At 42.7% G+C, this 21,082-nt stretch overlaps 1 protein-coding gene across 1 annotated transcript in view; it reads right to left on the bottom strand.

The window, feature by feature from the left end:
* Positions 1-7,571, bottom strand: part of TMED10 (transmembrane p24 trafficking protein 10) — a 33,560-nt gene extending 25,989 nt beyond the window's left edge. The window contains exons 1-3 of the mRNA XM_053697145.1: positions 7,368-7,571; positions 2,860-2,980; positions 2,678-2,751 (exon numbers count right to left, since the gene is read on the bottom strand). Of these exons, the coding sequence (XP_053553120.1) occupies positions 2,678-2,751; positions 2,860-2,980; positions 7,368-7,541 (369 nt within the window). The 5' untranslated portion in view covers positions 7,542-7,571. The remainder of the gene's footprint in view (positions 1-2,677; positions 2,752-2,859; positions 2,981-7,367) is intronic.
* Positions 7,572-21,082: the final 13,511 nt, after the last annotated feature.

A 21,082-nucleotide genomic window follows, 5' to 3' on the forward strand; every position in this document is an offset into this window, starting at 1 on the left:
TAATATAACTGTGTTGGTTATGCAAAACTGGGGAATGGGTAATAAAGGGATTATCTATCTTTTAAAACAATAAAAATTCTGTTGTAGACTGTCTTTTTAATAATACTACTGCTATACTATCACCTAATACACATACACACACATTAATAATACTACTGCTATACTATGACCTAATACACACACACACATTAATAATACTACTGCTATACTATCACCTAATACACACACACACATTAATAATACTACTGCTATACTATCACCTAATACACAACACACATTAATAATACTACTGCTATACTATCACCTAATACACACACACATTAATAATACTACTGCTATACTATCACCTAATACACACATTAATACTACTACTGCTATACTATAACCTAATACACACACATTAATAATACTACTGCTATACTATCACCTAATACACACACATTAATACTACTGCTATACTATCACCTAATACACACATTAATAATACTACTGCTATACTATCACCTAATACACACACATTAATAATACTACTGCTATACTATCACCTAATACACACACACAATAATACTACTGCTATACTATCACCCAATACACACACACAATAATACTACTGCTATACTATCACCCAATACACACACACAATAATACTACTGCTATACCATAACCTAATACAAACACACAATAATACTACTGCTATACTATCACCTAATACACACACACACAATAATACTACTGCTATACTATAACCTAATACACACACAATAATGCTACTGCTATACTATCACCTAATACACACACACAATAATACTACTGCTATACTATAACCTAATACACACACACAATAATACTACTGCTATGCTATCACCTAATACACACACACACATTATTAATAATACTACTGCTATACTATCACCTAATACACACACACAATAATACTACTGCTATACTATCACCTAATACACACACACACATTAATAATACTACTGCTATGCTATGCTATAACCTAATACACACACATTAATAATACTACTGCTATACTATAACCTAATACACACACATTAATAATACTACTGCTATACTATCACCTAATACACACACACATTAATAATAATACTACTGCTATACTATCACCCAATACACACAATAATACTAATGCTATACTATAACCTAATACACACACACAATAATACTACTGCTATACTATCACCTAATACACACACACACAATAATACTACTGCTATACTATAACCTAATACACTCACACACACAATAATACTACTGCTATACTATCACCTAATACACACACACAATAATACTACTGCTATACTATCACCTAATACACACACACAATAATACTACTGCTATACTATCACCTAATACACACACAATAATACTACTGCTATACTATCACCTAATACACACACACACACACACAATAATACTACTGCTATACTATCACCTAATACACACACACACATTAATAATACTACTGCTATACTATAACCTAATACACACACATTAATAATACTACATATTTTTCAACAAGAGTAAGCTAGTTAAAAAGCGAACAGGAGAGACTAAGCTGCCCCTGTCGGACCCCTGACGCGCATTTCTATACTATAACCTAATACACACACACATTAATAATACTACTGCTATACTATAACCTAATACACACACACATTAATAATACTACTGCTATACTATAACCTAATACACACACACATTAATAATACTACTGCTATACTATAACCTAATACACACACATTAATAATACTACTGCTATACTATAACCTAATACACACACACATTAATAATACTACTGCTATACTATAACCTAATACACACACACATTAATAATACTACTGCTATACTATAACCTAATACACACACACATTAATAATACTACTGCTATACTATAACCTAATACACACACACACACACACACACAATAATACTACTGCTATACTATCACCTAATACACACACATTAATAATACTACTGCTATACTTATAACCTAATACACACACACACACACACAATAATACTACTGCTATACTTATAACCTAATACACACACACACATTAATAATACTACTGCTATACTATCACCTAATACACACACACAATAATACTACTGCTATACTATCACCTAATACACAACACACATTAATAATACTACTGCTATACTATCACCTAATACACAACACACATTAATAATACTACTTCTATACTATCACCTAATACACAACACACATTAATAATACTACTGCTATACTATCACCTAATACACAACACACATTAATAATACTACTGCTATACTATCACCTAATACACAACACACATTAATAATACTGCTGCTATACTATCACCTAATACACAACACACATTAATAATACTACTGCTATATTATCACCTAATACACACACACACACAATAATACTACTGCTATACTATCACCTAATACACACACATTAATAATACTACTGCTATACTATCACCTAATACACACACATTAATAATACTACTGCTATACTATCACCTAATACACACACATTAATAATACTACTGCTATACTATCACCTAATACACAAGCTACACACTTTAATACATGTACGCCAGTGTCCCTCTAAAACTCAGAGCCAGTATGTAAAACCATGAGTGGACATCTCTCTTACCTCCTCATAGTTTTTAGCTTCGACTCCGTGCTTCATGACTAGAACCACCATCTGATCTGGTGAACGGACAGACCCTGGTACAAATACAGATTGTAAGGTTTATGTGTATTACACCACACACATGCACAAACCAATAATACTGGTGATCAGCGTCTCAAGTCCAACACAAAAGCCATGCTCACCTGCTGGGAACTTGCTCTCGAAGCAAACCTCAAACATGTCATATTCCTCTGTAGTGAAAGCAAACTTCCCCTTGGTGGCATCTTCCTTGGCATAAAGTATGTGTCCTGCAGAGTCTGTGATCTAAAGCGAGGAAGAGGAGTGAGTTAGTGCGTTCCCTCTCTGTAACAAGCCAATCCCGGTCACTTTAGTGTCTAATCAACCAGCTGACACTTGTACATCAAACTCCGGAGCCCCCTAAGAAGTTAGAGGCCAGAAAATCTTGCAAACCACAACTCAATGTAATATCTACCCAGGGATTAACAAATCTGTTTAAAACTTAGGAGTCAGTAAGAATATTTAGGAGCCAGGCAGTTTGATTTGTATATAGATATATGGTGAATAACTCAAAAAGTTAGGAGCCAAGGGTAAAATTCTAGGAGCCAGTGGCTCCCAGGCTCCAGCATTGTGCTGCCTGTGATCTAATGTTTACTGTTGTCTCACAATTACAGTGTGACTGCACAACCCTCCATACTTAACAATAACATGCAGCTAACATTTATACCTTCATCTATATGCTGAGAACTAAATTACAGTGTGACTGCACAACCCTCCATAGGTAACAATAACATGCAGCTAACATTTATACCTTCATCTATATGCTGAGAACTAAATTACAGTGTGACTGCACAACCCAACATAGGCAACAATAACATGCAGCTAACATGTATACCTTAATCTATATGCTGAGAACTAAATTACAGTGTGACTGCACAACCCACCATAGGCAACAATAACATGAAGCCAACATTTATACCTTCATCTATATGCTGAGAACTAAATTAAATTACAGTGTGACTGCACAACCCACCATAGGCAACAATAACATGAAGCCAACATTTATACCTTCATCTATATGCTGAGAACTAAATTAAATTACAGTGTGACTGCACAACCCTCCATAGGTAACAATAACATGCAGCTAACATTTATACCTTCATCTATATGCTGAGAACTAAATTACAGTGTGACTGCACAACCCTCCATAGCTAACAATAACATGCAGCTAACATGTATACCTTCATCTATATGCTGATAAGTAAATTACAGTATGACTGCACAACCCACCATAGGTAACAATAACATGCAGCTAGCATTTATACCTTCATCTATATGCTGAGAACTAAATTACAGTGTGACTGCACAACCCTCCATAGGTAACAATAACATGCAGCTAACATATATACCTTCATCTATAGGGCTGAGAACTAAATTACAGTGTGACTGCACAACCCTCCATAGGTAACAATAACATGCAGCTAACATTTATACCTTCATCTATAGGGCTGAGAACTAAATTACAGTGTGACTGCACAACCCTCCATAGCTAACAATAACATGCAGCTAACATTTATACCTTCATCTATAGGGCTGAGAACTAAATTACAGTGTGACTGCACAACCCACCATAGGTAACAACATGCAGCTACCATTTATACCTTCATCTATATGCTGAGAACTAAATTACAGTGTGACTGCACAACCCTCCATAGGTAACAATAACATACAGCTAACATTTATACCTTCATCTATAGGGCTGAGAACTAAATTACAGTGTGACTGCACAACCCTCCATAGGTAACAACATGCAGCTACCATTTATACCTTCATCTATATGCTGAGAACTAAATTACAGTGTGACTGCACAACCCTCCATAGGTAACAATAACATGTAGCTAACATTTATACCTTCATCTATAGGGCTGAGAACTAAATTACAGTGTGACTGCACAACCTTCCATAGGTAACAATAACATGCAGCTACCATTTATACCTTCATCTATATGCTGAGAACTAAATTACAGTGTGACTGCACAACCCTCCATAGGTAACAATAACATGCAGCTAACATATATACCTTCATCTATAGGGCTGAGAACTAAATTACAGTGTGACTGCACAACCCTCCATAGGTAACAATAACATGCAGCTAACATTTATACCTTCATCTATAGGGCTAAGAACTAAATTACAGTGTGACTGCACAACCCTCCATAGCTAACAATAACATGCAGCTAACATTTATACCTTCATCTATAGGGCTGAGAACTAAATTACAGTGTGACTGCACAACCCACCATAGGTAACAACATGCAGCTACCATTTATACCTTCATCTATATGCTGAGAACTAAATTACAGTGTGACTGCACAACCCTCCATAGCTAACAATAACATGCAGCTAACATTTATACCTTCATCTATATGCTGAGAACTAAATTACAGTGCGACTATTTATTTTTACATACAATACATTATTATTAGATGAAGTTAAATTACCATAACTATTCATGAAAGGTAAATGTTATTCAGGATCTATTTCTTTAGGATACTATTATGCCCTCCGAACCAAAAGTATGTATGTAAATGTGTATGTCCCTCCGCACAGGGAGGGTACAAGAGCCTTATTATTATGCTACAGTGCCACCATACCACAGCAGCCCAGTAACAGATACTGCTGACCTCACCGCCATACCACAAATGTCATTCCTCCTTTCTAGGCAAACGGGATACCTGAGATTTTGTTTGTTCAGTTCAATATTTGGAATATGTGGAGGTGCAAGGACGTCTGTCAGTGACACAACAGGAGCTGGTCCATCTGCTGTAAGCACAGTAGTGTGGGAACATGGTTGTTAGGAAGCAGCTGCACCTTTTTCATTCTTTTACACCAACCACATATTCTCTATGAAAAACGTTCTCACAATTGCATCATACAGGGCAGCAGAACTAGTGACAGCAATGCAACTTGCACTGACCCAGACAGCGGCCCAATAAAATAAATATGATCTACTCACATACTGATAATGGCAAAGTTGAGAGCATCTCACTTTAGCACTAGTGATACTGCAAGTCTGTGTGTTTAACACCTGCAAAGGGATTATTCACGTAAAGTACTGCACCCCACACTCGCCAACGTTTCTCTCTGCAGCCCCCACTCGCCCACCTCTCTACCTCTGCAACCCCCCACTTGCACACCTCTCTACCAGTGCAACAACAAATACCCACCTGTCTCTCTGCACCCCCAGTCACCCACCTCTCTCTCTACTTCTGCACCCCCCACCTATCTCTGTGCACCCTTCCACGCCCCTACCTCTTTCTCTCTGCACCTCCACTTGCCCACATCTCTCACTATCTCTGCACCCCCAGTTACCCACCTCTATCGCTCTCTCTGCACCCCCGGCCCCCACCTCTCTCTCTGCACCCCCGGCCACCATCTCTATCTTTCTCTCTCTCTGCACCCCCCCCCCACCTCTCTCCCTCTCTGCACCCCAAGTCCCCCACCTCTCTCCTTCTCTGCACCCCCAGTCCCCCACCTCTCTCCTTCTCTGCACCCCCAGTCCCCCACCTCTCTCCTTCTCTGCACCCCCAGTCCCCCACCTCTCTCCCTCTCTGCACCCCCAGTCCCCCACCTCCCTCCCTCTCTGCACCCCCAGTCCCCCACCTCCCTCCCTCTCTGCACCCCCAGTCCCCCACCTCCCTCCCTCTCTGCACCCCCAGTCCCCCACCTCTCTCCCTCTCTGCACCCCCAGTCCCCCACCTCCCTCCCTCTCTGCACCCCCAGTCCCCCACCTCCCTCCCTCTCTGCACCCCCAGTCCCCCACCTCCCTCCCTCTCTGCACCCCCAGTCCCCCACCTCTCTCCCTCTCTGCAGCACCAGTCCCCCACCTCCCTCCCTCTCTGCACCCCCAGTCCCCCACCTCCCTCCCTCTCTGCACCCCCAGTCCCCCACCTCCCTCCCTCTCTGCACCCCCAGTCCTTCACCTCCCTCCCTCTCTGCACCCCCAGTCCCCCACCTCCCTCCCTCTCTGCACCCCCAGTCCCCCACCTCCCTCCCTCTCTGCACCCCCAGTCCCTCACCTCCCTCCCTCTCTGCACCCCCAGTCCCTCACCTCCCTCCCTCTCTGCACCCCCAGTCCCTCACCTCCCTCTCTGCACCCCCAGTCCCCCACCTCCCTCTCTGCACCCCCAGTCCCCCACCTCCCTCTCTGCACCCCCAGTCCCCCACCTCCCTCCCTGCACCCCCAGTCCCCCACCTCCCTCTCTGCACCCCCAGTCCCTCACCTCCCTCTCTGCACCCCCAGTCCCCCACCTCCCTCTCTGCACCCCCAGTCCCCCACCTCCCTCTGTGCACCCCCAGTCCCCCACCTCCCTCTGTGCACCCCCAGTCCCCCACCTCTCTCTCTGTACCCCCAGTCCCCCACCTCTCTCTCTCTCTGCACCCCCAGTCCCCCACCTCTCTCTCTCTCTGTACCCCCAGTCCCCCACCTCTCTCTCTCTCTGCACCCCCAGTCCCCCACCTCTCTCTTTCTGCACCCCCAGTTACACACATCTCGCTCTCTGCACCCCCGGTCCCCCAACTCTCCCTGCACCCCCAGTTCCCCACCTCTCTTTCTGACACACAATTACCGGCTACTTTCTCTGCGGTAACTAATATTTGTATACGCCCTTCCTGTAGCAGGGCTGTCACTCACCTTTAGGCGAACCTGCCCGCGGGCCTCGGACACCTCATACTCCCCGGTGACCAGCACGTTCTTGTGGATCTCCTCCCGCAGACACTTGCGGCCATTGTGGGGTAACGGGAAGGAGATTGGTCGCACAGAAACGACCAGCAGCAACGGAAGCAACACAGAGAGCCAGTGCGCCATTACCGGAACCGGAAAATGCAGCGAAAGGAAGAGCGAGTCCTACACAGGAAGCAAACGTCAGCCTGAAGTGAGGCCGCGGCCGCCATATTAACTGAGGGCATCAGGTCAGTAATGAGGTGAAGACTAGTCAGACTTTATGTTACCTTGTAGTACTGGTGCTTAGCATACCCAATACCCTGTGGTACTGAGGAGCAGTGTACTTATGTTACCCTGTGGTACTGAGGAGCAGTGTACTTATGTTACCCTGTGGTACTGAGGAGCAGTGTACTTATGTTACCCTGTGGTACTGAGGCTCTGTGTACTTATGTTGCCCTGTGGTACTGAGGAGCAGTGTACTTATGTTACCCTGTGGTACTGAGGAGCAGTGTACTTATGTTGCCCTGTGGTACTGAGGAGCAGTGTACTTATGTTACCCTGTGGTACTGAGGAGCAGTGTACTTATGTTACCCTGTGGTACTGAGGCTCTGTGTACTTATGTTGCCCTGTGGTACTGAGGAGCAGTGTACTTATGTTACCCTGTGGTACTGAGGAGCAGTGTACTTATGTTGCCCTGTGGTACTGAGGAGCAGTGTACTTATGTTACCCTGTGGTACTGAGGAGCAGTGTACTTATGTTACCCTGTGGTACTGAGGAGCAGTGTACTTATGTTGCCCTGTGGTACTGAGGCTCTGTGTACTTATGTTGCCCTGTGGTACTGAGGAGCAGTGTACTTATGTTACCCTGTGGTACTGAGGAGCAGTGTACTTATGTTGCCCTGTGGTACTGAGGAGCAGTGTACTTATGTTACCCTGTGGTACTGAGGAGCAGTGTACTTATGTTACCCTGTGGTACTGAGGAGCAGTGTACTTATGTTGCCCTGTGGTACTGAGGAGCAGTGTACTTATGTTACCCTGTGGTACTGAGGAGCAGTGTACTTATGTTACCCTGTGGTACTGAGGAGCAGTGTACTTATGTTACCCTGTGGTACTGAGGCTCTGTGTACTTATGTTGCCCTGTGGTACTGAGGAGCAGTGTACTTATGTTACCCTGTGGTACTGAGGAGCAGTGTACTTATGTTGCCCTGTGGTACTGAGGAGCAGTGTACTTATGTTACCCTGTGGTACTGAGGAGCAGTGTACTTATGTTACCCTGTGGTACTGAGGAGCAGTGTACTTATGTTGCCCTGTGGTACTGAGGCTCTGTGTACTTATGTTGCCCTGTGGTACTGAGGCTCTGTGTACTTATGTTACCCTGTGGTACTGAGGCTCTGTGTACTTATGTTACCCTGTGGTACTGAGGAGCAGTGTACTTATGTTACCCTGTGGTACTGAGGAGCAGTGTACTTATGTTACCCTGTGGTACTGAGGCTCTGTGTAGTGTACTTATGTTACCCTGTGGTACTGAGGCTCTGTGTAGTGTACTTATGTTACCCTGTGGTACTGAGGAGCAGTGTACTTATGTTGCCCTGTGGTACTGAGGCTCTGTGTACTTATGTTGCCCTGTGGTACTGAGGCTCTGTGTACTTATGTTGCCCTGTGGTACTGAGGAGCAGTGTACTTATGTTGCCCTGTAGTACTGAGGCTCTGTGTACTTATGTTACCCTGTGGTACTGAGGCTCTGTGTACTTATGTTGCCCTGTGGTACTGAGGAGCAGTGTACTTATGTTACCCTGTGGTACTGAGGAGCAGTGTACTTATGTTACCCTGTGGTACTGAGGAGCAGTGTACTTATGTTACCCTGTGGTACTGAGGAGCAGTGTACTTATGTTACCCTGTGGTACTGAGGCTCTGTGTACTTATGTTACCCTGTGGTACTGAGGCTCTGTGTAGTGTACTTATGTTACCCTGTGGTACTGAGGAGCAGTGTACTTATGTTACCCTGTGGTACTGAGGAGCAGTGTACTTATGTTACCCTGTGGTACTGAGGCTCTGTGTAGTGTACTTATGTTACCCTGTGGTACTGAGGCTCTGTGTACTTATGTTACCCTGTGGTACTGAGGAGCAGTGTACTTATGTTACCCTGTGGTACTGAGGAGCAGTGTACTTATGTTGCCCTGTGGTACTGAGGAGCAGTGTACTTATGTTACCCTGTGGTACTGAGGAGCAGTGTACTTATGTTGCCCTGTGGTACTGAGGAGCAGTGTACTCATGTTACCCTGTGGTACTGAGGAGCAGTGTACTTATGTTGCCCTGTGGTACTGAGGAGCAGTGTACTTATGTTACCCTGTGGTACTGAGGAGCAGTGTACTTATGTTACCCTGTGGTACTGAGGAGCAGTGTACTTATGTTGCCCTGTGGTACTGAGGAGCAGTGTACTCATGTTACCCTGTGGTACTGAGGAGCAGTGTACTTATGTTGCCCTGTGGTACTGAGGAGCAGTGTACTTATGTTACCCTGTGGTACTGAGGAGCAGTGTACTTATGTTACCCTGTGGTACTGAGGAGCAGTGTACTTATGTTGCCCTGTGGTACTGAGGCTCTGTGTAGTGTACTTATGTTACCCTGTGGTACTGAGGAGCAGTGTACTTATGTTGCCCTGTGGTACTGAGGAGCAGTGTACTTATGTTACCCTGTGGTACTGAGGAGCAGTGTACTTATGTTTCCCTGTGGTACTGAGGAGCAGTGTACTTATGTTACCCTGTGGTACTGAGGAGCAGTGTACTTATGTTGCCCTGTGGTACTGAGGCTCTGTGTAGTGTACTTATGTTACCCTGTGGTACTGAGGCTCTGTGTAGTGTACTTATGTTACCCTGTGGTACTGAGGCTCTGTGTAGTGTACTTATGTTACCCTGTGGTACTGAGGCTCTGTGTAGTGTACTTATGTTACCCTGTGGTACTGAGGCTCTGTGTAGTGTACTTATGTTACCCTGTGGTACTGAGGCTCTGTGTAGTGTACTTATGTTACCCTGTGGTACTGAGGCTCTGTGTACTTATGTTACCCTGTGGTACTGAGGCTCTGTGTACTTATGTTGCCCTGTGGTACTGAGGAGCAGTGTACTTATGTTACCCTGTGGTACTGAGGAGCAGTGTACTTATGTTGCCCTGTGGTACTGAGGAGCAGTGTACTTATGTTGCCCTGTGGTACTGAGGAGCAGTGTACTTATGTTACCCTGTGGTACTGAGGAGCAGTGTACTTATGTTACCCTGTGGTACTGAGGAGCAGTGTACTTATGTTACCCTGTGGTACTGAGGAGCAGTGTACTTATGTTACTCTGTGGTACTGAGGAGCAGTGTACTTATGTTGCCCTGTGGTACTGAGGAGCAGTGTACTTATGTTACCCTGTGGTACTGAGGAGCAGTGTACTTATGTTGCCCTGTGGTACTGAGGAGCAGTGTACTTATGTTGCCCTGTGGTACTGAGGAGCAGTGTACTTATGTTGCCCTGTGGTACTGAGGAGCAGTGTACTTATGTTACCCTGTGGTACTGAGGAGCAGTGTACTTATGTTACCCTGTGGTACTGAGGAGCAGTGTACTTATGTTACCCTGTGGTACTGAGGAGCAGTGTACTTATGTTGCCCTGTGGTACTGAGGAGCAGTGTACTTATGTTGCCCTGTGGTACTGAGGAGCAGTGTACTTATGTTTCCTGTGGTACTGAGGAGCAGTGTACTTATGTTACCCTGTGGTACTGAGGAGCAGTGTACTTATGTTGCCCTGTGGTACTGAGGAGCAGTGTACTTATGTTGCCCTGTGGTACTGAGGAGCAATGTACTTATGTTACCCTGTGGTACTGAGGAGCAGTGTACTTATGTTACCCTGTGGTACTGATTAGCAGTGTACTCATGTTACCCTGTGGTACTGAGGAGCAGTGTACTTATGTTACCCTGTGGTACTGAGGAGCAGTGTACTTATGTTACCCTGTGGTACTGAGGAGCAGTGTACTTATGTTACCCTGTGGTACTGAGGAGCAGTGTACTTATGTTACTCTGTGGTACTGAGGAGCAGTGTACTTATGTTGCCCTGTGGTACTGAGGAGCAGTGTACTTATGTTACCCTGTGGTACTGAGGAGCAGTGTACTTATGTTGCCCTGTGGTACTGAGGAGCAGTGTACTTATGTTGCCCTGTGGTACTGAGGAGCAGTGTACTTATGTTGCCCTGTGGTACTGAGGAGCAGTGTACTTATGTTACCCTGTGGTACTGAGGAGCAGTGTACTTATGTTACCCTGTGGTACTGAGGAGCAGTGTACTTATGTTACCCTGTGGTACTGAGGAGCAGTGTACTTATGTTGCCCTGTGGTACTGAGGCTCTGTGTACTTATGTTACCCTGTGGTACTGAGGAGCAATGTACTTATGTTACCCTGTGGTACTGAGGCTCTGTGTACTTATGTTACCCTGTGGTACTGAGGAGCAGTGTACTTATGTTACCCTGTGGTACTGAGGCTCTGTGTAGTGTACTTATGTTACCCTGTGGTACTGAGGCTCTGTGTACTTATGTTACCCTGTGGTACTGAGGAGCAGTGTACTTATGTTACCCTGTGGTACTGAAGCTCTGTGTAGTGTACTTATGTTGCCCTGTGGTACTGAGGCTCTGTGTAGTGTACTTATGTTGCCCTGTGGTACTGAAGCTCTGTGTAGTGTACTTATGTTGCCCTGTGGTACTGAGGCTCTGTGTACTTATGTTACCCTGTGGTACTGAGGCTCTGTGTACTTATGTTACCCTGTGGTACTGAGGAGCAGTGTACTTATGTTACCCTGTGGTACTGAAGCTCTGTGTAGTGTACTTATGTTGCCCTGTGGTACTGAGGAGCAGTGTACTTATGTTACCCTGTGGTACTGAGGCTCTGTGTACTTATGTTACCCTGTGGTACTGAGGAGCAATGTACTTATGTTACCCTGTGGTACTGAGGCTCTGTGTACTTATGTTACCCTGTGGTACTGAGGAGCAATGTACTTATGTTACCCTGTGGTACTGAGGCTCTGTGTACTTATGTTACCCTGTGGTACTGAGGAGCAGTGTACTTATGTTACCCTGTGGTACTGAGGCTCTGTGTAGTGTACTTATGTTACCCTGTGGTACTGAGGCTCTGTGTACTTATGTTACCCTGTGGTACTGAGGAGCAATGTACTTATGTTACCCTGTGGTACTGAGGCTCTGTGTACTTATGTTACCCTGTGGTACTGGGGATCAGTGTACTCATGTTGCCCTGTGGTACTGAGGAGCAATGTACTTATGTTACCCTGTGGTACTGAGGAGCAGTGTACTTATGTTACCCTGTGGTACTGAAGCTCTGTGTAGTGTACTTATGTTGCCCTGTGGTACTGAGGAGCAATGTACTTATGTTACCCTGTGGTACTGAAGCTCTGTGTAGTGTACTTATGTTGCCCTGTGGTACTGAGGAGCAATGTACTTATGTTACCCTGTGGTACTGAAGCTCTGTGTAGTGTACTTATGTTGCCCTGTGGTACTGAGGAGCAGTGTACTTATGTTACCCTGTGGTACTGAGGAGCAGTGTACTTATGTTACCCTGTGGTACTGAGGAGCAGTGTACTTATGTTACCCTGTGGTACTGAAGCTCTGTGTAGTGTACTTATGTTGCCCTGTGGTACTGAGGAGCAATGTACTTATGTTACCCTGTGGTACTGAAGCTCTGTGTAGTGTACTTATGTTGCCCTGTGGTACTGAGGAGCAGTGTACTTATGTTACCCTGTGGTACTGAAGCTCTGTGTAGTGTACTTATGTTGCCCTGTGGTACTGAGGAGCAATGTACTTATGTTACCCTGTGGTACTGAGGCTCTGTGTACTTATGTTACCCTGTGGTACTGAGGAGCAGTGTACTTATGTTACCCTGTGGTACTGAGGCTCTGTGTACTTATGTTACCCTGTGGTACTGAGGAGCAGTGTACTTATGTTGCCCTGTGGTACTGAGGAGCAGTGTACTTATGTTGCCCTGTGGTACTGAGGATAGGGTTGCCACCTCAGCCATGTTTTCCTGGATAATTATGAGTTACACATGCTGCAGGGTGTGCAGGGAGGAACATGTATTGTGTTTCTGGACAGCACTATTTATATTCCTCCCTGCACACCCTGCAGCATGTGTAACTTATAAGTGTTCTGTATTTTAAGGGACAGGTGGCAACCCTAAGTCTGAGGAGCAATGTACTTATGTTACCCTGTGGTACTGAGGAGCAGTGTACTTATGTTGCCCTGTGGTACTGAAGCTCTGTGTAGTGTACTTATGTTACCCTGTGGTACTGAGGAGCAGTGTACTCATGTTACCCTGTGGTACTGAGGCTCTGTGTACTTATGTTACCCTGTGGTACTGAGGCTCTGTGTACTTATGTTACCCTGTGGTACTGAGGCTCTGTGTACTTATGTTACCCTGTGGTACTGAGGAGCACTGTACTCATGTTACCCTGTGGTACTGAGGAGCAATGTACTCATGTTACCCTGTGGTACTGAGGAGCATTGTACTTATGTTACCCTGTGGTACTGAAGCTCTGTGTAGTGTACTTATGTTACCCTGTGGTACTGAGGAGCAGTGTACTCATGTTACCCTGTGGTACTGAGGCTCTGTGTACTTATGTAACCCTGTGGTACTGAGGCTCTGTGTACTTATGTTACCCTGTGGTACTGAGGCTCTGTGTACTTATGTTACCCTGTGGTACTGAGGAGCACTGTACTCATGTTACCCTGTGGTACTGAGGAGCAATGTACTCATGTTACCCTGTGGTACTGAGGAGCACTGTACTCATGTTACCCTGTGGTACTGAGGAGCAGTGTACTTATGTTGCCCTGTGTTACTGAGGAGCAATGTACTCATGTTACCCTGTGGTACTGAGGAGCAATGTACTCATGTTACCCTGTGGTACTGAGGCTCTGTGTACTTATATTACTCTGTGGTACTGAGGAGCAATGTACTCATGTTACCCTGTGGTACTGAGGCTCTGTGTACTCATGTTACCCTGTGGTACTGAGGCTCTGTGTACTTATGTTACCCTGTGGTACTGAGGAGCACTGTACTCATGTTACCCTGTGGTACTGAGGAGCAATGTACTCATGTTACCCTGTGGTACTGAGGAGCACTGTACTCATGTTACCCTGTGGTACTGAGGAGCAGTGTACTTATGTTGCCCTGTGTTACTGAGGAGCAATGTACTCATGTTACCCTGTGGTACTGAGGAGCAATGTTCTCATGTTACCCTGTGGTACTGAGGAGCAATGTACTTATGTTACCCTTTGGTACTGAGGCTCTGTGTACTTATGTTACCCTGTGGTACTGAGGAGCAATGTACTTATGTTACCCTGTGGTACTGAGGAGCAATGTACTTATGTTACCCTGTGGTACTGAGGAGCAATGTACTTATGTTACCCTGTGATACTGAGGCTCTGTGTACTTATGTTACCCTGTGATATTGAAGCTCTGTGTACTTATGTTACCCTGTAGTACTGAGGCTCTGTGTACTTATGTTACCCTGTAGTACTGAGGCTCTGTGTACTTATGTTACCCTGTAGTACTGAGGCTCTGTGTACTTATGCTACCCTGTAGTACTGAGGCTCTGTGTACTTATGTTACCCTGTAGTACTGAGGCTCTGTGTACTTACGTTACCCTGTGGTACTGAGGCTCTGTGTACTCATGTTACCCTGTGGTACTGAGGCTCTATGTACTCATGTTACCCTGTGGTACTGATGCTCTGTGTACTTATGTTACCCTGTGGTACTGATGCTCTGTGTACTCATGTTACCCTGTGGTACTGAGGAGCACTGTACTCATGTTACCCTGTGGTACTGAGGCTCTATGTACTCATGTTACCCTGTGGTACTGATGCTCTGTGTACTTATGTTACCCTGTGGTACTGAGGCTCAGTGTACTCATGTTACCCTGTGGTACTGGGGCTCTGTGTACTTATGTTACCCTGTGGTACTGAGGCTCAGTGTACTCATGTTACCCTGTAGTACTGAGGCTCTGTGTACTTATGTTACCCTGTGGTACTGAGGAGCAGTGTACTCATGTTACCCTGTAGTACTGAGGCTCTGTGTACTTATGTTACCCTGTGGTACTGAGTAGCAGTGTACTTATATTACCCTGTGGTACTGAGGAGCAGTGTACTCATGTTATCCAAAAGAGAAAAGAGGGTCTGGCAGCACATAGTAGTAATAAACTTATAGGCTTTATTTAGCAATACTTCAGGCACACAGGTACATCACAGACTGAACATCTGACGCGTTTCATGCCCCCTAGTGGCGTTTCATCAGAGACAACAGGTGTTCTAACCACAGCCTTCTTATAGGCAGGCCGTGGACAGGTACATATTTTAACCCTTCAATGTCACAATCATTACACAAATTAAACATTAAAAGGATACTTAGTCATAAAATATGCTACAGTTTACACTGTCTTAATCTCTCATGTTACCCTTATCAAGGAAAAAAGAAAAATATATATGTTTATGAAATGTTCACTCTAAATACTTGTTACAAAAATTTATAACTGTGCCTATTACAGCTGGCTAAGCAAACATAAAGAAGTGATACAAATCATGTTTCTATAGACGGTTAAATCATGTCATCATTGTTACATTATTACTGATACATGAAAGACATACAAAAATATGTAAATATGCATATACTTCAGACCCTCAGATACATATATTTGTCCAAATATTTTAAACAGTATATATACACATATATACATACCTGTACATATACACGTGTATATACATATGTCCAGGAATTTTGCTGACTGCTAGATTTTATTTTAGCTTAATGGCTACCTTATTATCCGCTATACAGGAGATATTAGTGAGGCTCAATGCCAATAGATATCAGCTATTTCCATACGTATCTTTAAGAGTTATACAAAGTAACTAATATCCCATTCCAAGTTGAGACCATTAGGAATTCAAGTCTTTAACTGGTAAATCCAGTATAACTCTTTTTCATCCAAAATCTTATACTTATTGCCCCCTCTTAAAGGGACCTTTGCTACATCAATAATTTTTACCTTGAACTTACTTTCATGGGTAAAATGTATAAGATTAAAATGCCTAGCTATTGTAGAATCCGTGCAGTAATTTTTCACATCGTTGACGTGTTCCCTAACCCTCACATTGACCTCTCTAGTCGTTTTTCCAACATATTGGATCTTGCACAAACTGCACTCCAATAAATAAACCGCAAACGTAGTCTTACAGTTCGCATAGAAGGTTATAGGATATACATTATCATCAACTGAGGATTTGAAAATATTTGTCACATCAATCATATGACAAGTTAAACACGTTTTTGCTCCACATTTAAAGCACCCTACCTTTCTCAACCAGTTGTCTCCTCTATTAGCCCTCATATTCGGAACCAGACTGGGAGCTAGCTGAGCCGCCAATGTTACTGGTTTCTTGGGTACAAATCTGCAACCTGATGTATAATTCTGCAGTATTTGATCCCCTCCCAATATTGGCATATGTTTCATCAAAATTTTGACTATATCTGAAAATTGGTTGTGTACTCTGTTGTAAATACAATAGTACCATCATTAAATTGCAAGGGGTTTGCTTTATCAGTTCTGTTTCTTAATTTTAGCTTGCTAATTTCTAACTTGGTCTTCTCCAATTTCTTTGGATCATACCCCCTTGCTATTAGTCTTTTTGTTAATTCATCAGCCTGTTGGAGATAAATTGCCTCATCTTCAGTATTTCTTCTCAATCTAATGTATTGGCCTCTTGGAATGGCATGAACCAAATGGGGGAGATGGCAAGAGCTTGCATGTAGGATTGTGTTACCTGCAGTACTTTTGCGGAAAGTTTTAGACACAATCCTTTTCTCTTCCACATTCCCCTCCAAGGTTATGTCCAAAAAGTCAATACACTTGTGATCATATCCTCCCACAAATTTAAAAAATAATTCATTGTTGTTCAGAAAGGTGCAGAACCTTTCAAATCCAATGTCACCCAAATGTTCATCAACGATCATAATCAGATCGTCAATTAATCTTCTATAATAAAGTATTTTTTCAGTATGTGCTTTAAATACGTCATTGTATAAATACTTTATTTCCCAGAAGCCAACATATAAATTTGCAAAGCAAGGGGCAAATTTTGCCCCTATTGCCGTGCCACAACATTGCAGATAATATCTGCCATCAAAAATTAAGAAATTGTGAGTAAGGACAAATTCCAAAATTGCACAAATATACACCTTAATATTATCCTCATATGCAGAAAATTTCACAGCCATTATCCCAGATGTGTGTGGGATGACAGTATACAGTGACACTATATCTACTACTACCCATGAATATTTGTCCTTCCACTCAAAACCTCTCAAACTCTCAAGCAAATGTGCAGAATCTCTCAAGTAGCTAAATAAGCTTTTCACTATTGGCTGCAATATTTGGTCCAACCACTCTGAGAGGGGCTCAAGTAATGACCCAATGCCCGACACAATAGGCCTACCCGGAGGTCGTAAAGGATTTTTATGGACCTTGGGCAAATAGTGAAATAGTGGCACTATTGGAAACTCTGGAACAAGTAACTCAATGTCCTCCTGTCTGAATAATCCTAAATGTACGCCATCATCAAGCAATGACAACAGTTCTTTCTTAAAGATCAATGTGGGATTTCCACTGAGTAAAGTATAAGTAGTTGTATCATTTAATTGGCGAAGGGCTTCATCAAAGTAATCTTTTTTGTTTAAAACAACAATGTTGCCTCCCTTGTCGGAGTTTCTGATTACAATCTCTTGATTACTTTTGAGTGATTCCAACGCCAATTTCTCAGTTTTCTTTACATTACTTTTAACTGTTTTTTTATTTAAAGATAAATTTAAAATATCCCTTTCTACAGTTTTTTGGAACATGTTAATGGCTGGTCCTCTAAATTGTATGGGATAGAAATCTGAACCATATTTCTTAGGCCCCTGCGGTATGGCATGTTCACACAGTATATCATGACCTGTTTGCAAATCTATCATTGTACTTAGTGTACAAGCATCTTGAAAAGAAACATCTTGTGTGTGCAATGTTGTACTGATATCAATAGGTCTCAACAACGTGTTTTTTCAGCTGATAAACATGAAGGATTCAGTCCCTGTATGGAGTCACAGTTCAAAGCTCTGGAAAAGTTATTGGTGACTGATCTATGATTAACCTGGGACATTGAAGCCTTTGAGCACTACGTGGAGCTCTGTAGGATCCCACGGGGATTAAGGCTCAATAAATTTCCCACCTTTGAGGTAGAGAATCCAGATATAGTACAAGAGTGGAATGATGCACTCACGGAGTGCTCATTAAAATTAATAAACATCTTAATAAAATGCAAAGTGCATAAAAGAGTGAATTTGAAGGAGCGGATGTTGGAAATTGAAAAAGAACTTTTAAAATTTGAACAGCATGAAGATTTTTTAGAACAAAAGAAACAGATGAAGGAGCATGTTGATAAGCTAGATACCATCTTGGCTGAACGCAAGGGAGAGAAATTTCATTGTGACAGATTGAACTATGAGACCAATAAAGTATATATTTGGCCACAGCCCCAAAATAATTCTTGGAAGTCCTTTCCTGGTAAAGGAAGAAGATGGAATAATAAAAACAAGGCCAAGAAGGATGAGACTAAAAACCCAAAGCCTATACTTAAAAACAAGCAATCAAAGAAAGTGTTTTTTTCCTCAACAGAAGCTGAGTCTTCAGACCAGGAATCAGTAGATTCAGCTGAATCTCCATCTCTCTCCTCCTCTTCTGTCTCTTCTTCTATTTCCTCCCATTCTCTGCAGGTGAACAGTAATGAAGACACGGAGAGTGAAGGGCCATCTACAAGGGCCAAAGAATCAAGAAAAGAGCGTAATAAAGAGTCTAAAAAAGCATCCAAAGTCCCTTTAAACGGGTCAGGAGATCCAAAGGCAAAAAGAAATGAGAAAACAATGTTTGGGACAATTAGACCTAAATGTGATCAATTTATCCTCATATGTTCTTAATAAAGATCAAATAAGTTTGCTTAGCAGAGGGTTAGGATTTGCACCTACCAGGGATTTCTCTCCTTTCAACACATTATTAGATATCAATAGGTTCATACGCAAGTTAACACTAAAAAGGTTTTTTGCTTTACAACCTAATGTTGACAATAACAGAGATATGAGACCTATTGATATCAGTACAACATCGCACACACAAGATGTTTCTTTTCAAGATGCTTGTACACTAAGTACAATGATAGATTTGCAAACAGGTCATGATATACTGTGTGAACATGCCATACCGCAGGGGCCTAAGAAATATGGTTCAGATTTCTATCCCATACAATTTAGAGGACCAGCCATTAACATGTTCCAAAAAACTGTAGAAAGGGATATTTTAAATTTATCTTTAAATAAAAAAACAGTTAAAAGTAATGTAAAGAAAACTGAGAAATTGGCGTTGGAATCACTCAAAAGTAATCAAGAGATTGTAATCAGAAACTCCAACAAGGGAGGCAACATTGTTGTTTTAAACAAAAAAGATTACTTTGATGAAGCCCTTCGCCAATTAAGTGATACAACTACTTATACTTTACTCAGTGGAAATCCCACATTGATCTTTAAGAGAGAACTGTTGTCATTGCTTGATGATGGCGTACATTTAGGATTATTCAGACAGGAGGACATTGAGTTACTTGTTCCAGAGTTTCCAATAGTGCCACTATTTCACTATTTGCCCAAGGTCCATAAAAATCCTTTACGACCACTGGGTAGGCCTATTGTGTTGAGCATTGGGTCATTACTTTAGCCCCTCTCAGAGTGGTTGGACCAAATATTGCAGTCAATAGTGAAAAGCTTATTTAGCTACTTGAGAGATTCTGCACATTTGCTTGAGAGTTTGAGAGGTTTTGAGTGGAAGGACAAATATTCATGGGTAGTAGTAGATATAGTGTCACTGTATACTGTCATCCCACAGACATCTGGAATAATGGCTGTGAGATATTTCCTTGACAAATTTTCTGCATATGAGAATAATATTAAGGTGTATATTTGTGCAATTTTGGCATTCGTCCTTACTCACAATGTCTTAATTTTTTCTGAACAACAATGAATTATTTTTGAAATTTGTGGGAGGATATGATCACAAGTGTATTGACTTTTTGGACATAACCTTGGAGGGGAATGTGGTAGAGAAAAGGATTGTGTCTAAAACTTTCCGCAAAAGTACTGCAGGTAACACAATCCTACATGCAAGCTCTTGCCATCTCCCCCATTTGGTTCATGCCATTCCAAGAGGCCAATACATTAGATTGAGAAGAAATACTGAAGATGAGGCAATTTATCTCCAACAGGCTGATGAATTAACAAAAAGACTAATAGCAAGGGGGTATGATCCAAAGAAATTGGAGAAGACCAAGTTAGAAATTAGCAAGCTAAAATTAAGAAACAGAACTGATAAAGCAAACCCCTTGCAATTTAATGATGGCACTATTGTATTTACAACAGAGTACACAAACCAATTTCCAGATATAGTCAAAATTTTGATGAAACATATGCCAATATTGGGAGGGGATCAAATACTGCAGAATTATACATCAGGTTGCAGATTTGTACCCAAGAAACCAGTAACATTGGCGGCTCAGCTAGCTCCCAGTCTGGTTCCGAATATGAGGGCTAA

Source organism: Bombina bombina, chromosome 1 (genome assembly GCF_027579735.1).
Source record: "Bombina bombina isolate aBomBom1 chromosome 1, aBomBom1.pri, whole genome shotgun sequence".
In the NCBI taxonomy this organism is placed as follows: Eukaryota; Metazoa; Chordata; class Amphibia; order Anura; family Bombinatoridae; genus Bombina; species Bombina bombina.